Here is a 767-nt window from a genome sequence, read left to right as displayed (position 1 = left end):
AGCTGTTGAAATCTAATTTTCTGTTTTTTCTTTCTTTTCAGTTTTTTCCCGTTAGTTTACATTTCAATTCTCTCTTTTTTTTTGTATTTATTTATTTTTAATAGATATCCTTTCTTTTCTAATAATTTAAGAAGAAAAGAGGATAGAGCTTTTTTTATTGAGACTAACATCTAACCTTGGAAACCAGGGTCGGCCATGAACAGTCGACCAATGACACTACAGAGACCAGACGATTCAGCTGTAATAAGGAAAGAGAAACAAAAACTGAACATAGATCACCGGCCATTCACGTAAATCAGTTAATGAATTCATAAATAACCAAACAAAATAACAGGTAAGGAATAAGTTGTAAACTAAACAAATAAAGACACAAAAATCATCACGTAAATGTAATAGAAATACACAAATAAACACTTACATGAATAAATTTCAAAACAAATGGATACAAACATGAATAAACGAAAAATCGTCATGACATACCCATTCCTTGCAAACTGAAGTAGACGGAAGGAAAGGATGGAGAAGAAGAAGAGAAAAGGAAAAAAAATACGAAGAAAGAAGAAAAAAAGAAAGAATAGAAAGTAGCATACGGATAACCGCGTCGATATAAAAGGAAAACGACCGTGTTCGACTTTTTCGTCACATAATAATCAAGCAAACACACGATGTCTTTCTGTTTGTTATTCCCCTCTCGCACGACGCGGGAGTATCCAAATACAAATGCTTTTTTTGTCTGTCGCTGATGGTTTTGGCGGTGAGAGTGAAAG

General features: G+C 33.4%; 1 protein-coding gene across 6 annotated transcripts in view; it reads right to left on the bottom strand.

The window, feature by feature from the left end:
- LOC119585709 overlaps window positions 1-767 on the bottom strand; it is a 14935-nt gene that overhangs the window by 2523 nt on the left and 11645 nt on the right. For 4 of the 6 annotated variants that reach the window (XM_037934389.1, XM_037934390.1, XM_037934391.1 and 1 more), the window contains exon 2: window positions 176-238. The exons of the other annotated variants lie outside the window; for them this stretch is intronic. In XM_037934389.1, coding sequence (XP_037790317.1) covers window positions 176-238 — 63 coding nt within the window. The remainder of the gene's footprint in view (window positions 1-175; window positions 239-767) is intronic. 6 annotated transcript variants of the gene reach the window in all.

Source organism: Penaeus monodon, chromosome 20 (genome assembly GCF_015228065.2).
Source record: "Penaeus monodon isolate SGIC_2016 chromosome 20, NSTDA_Pmon_1, whole genome shotgun sequence".
Taxonomy (NCBI): Eukaryota; Metazoa; Arthropoda; class Malacostraca; order Decapoda; family Penaeidae; genus Penaeus; species Penaeus monodon.
The sequence above is the reverse complement of the archived record's forward strand: the minus strand, read 5'-3'. Positions and strand labels throughout refer to the sequence as shown.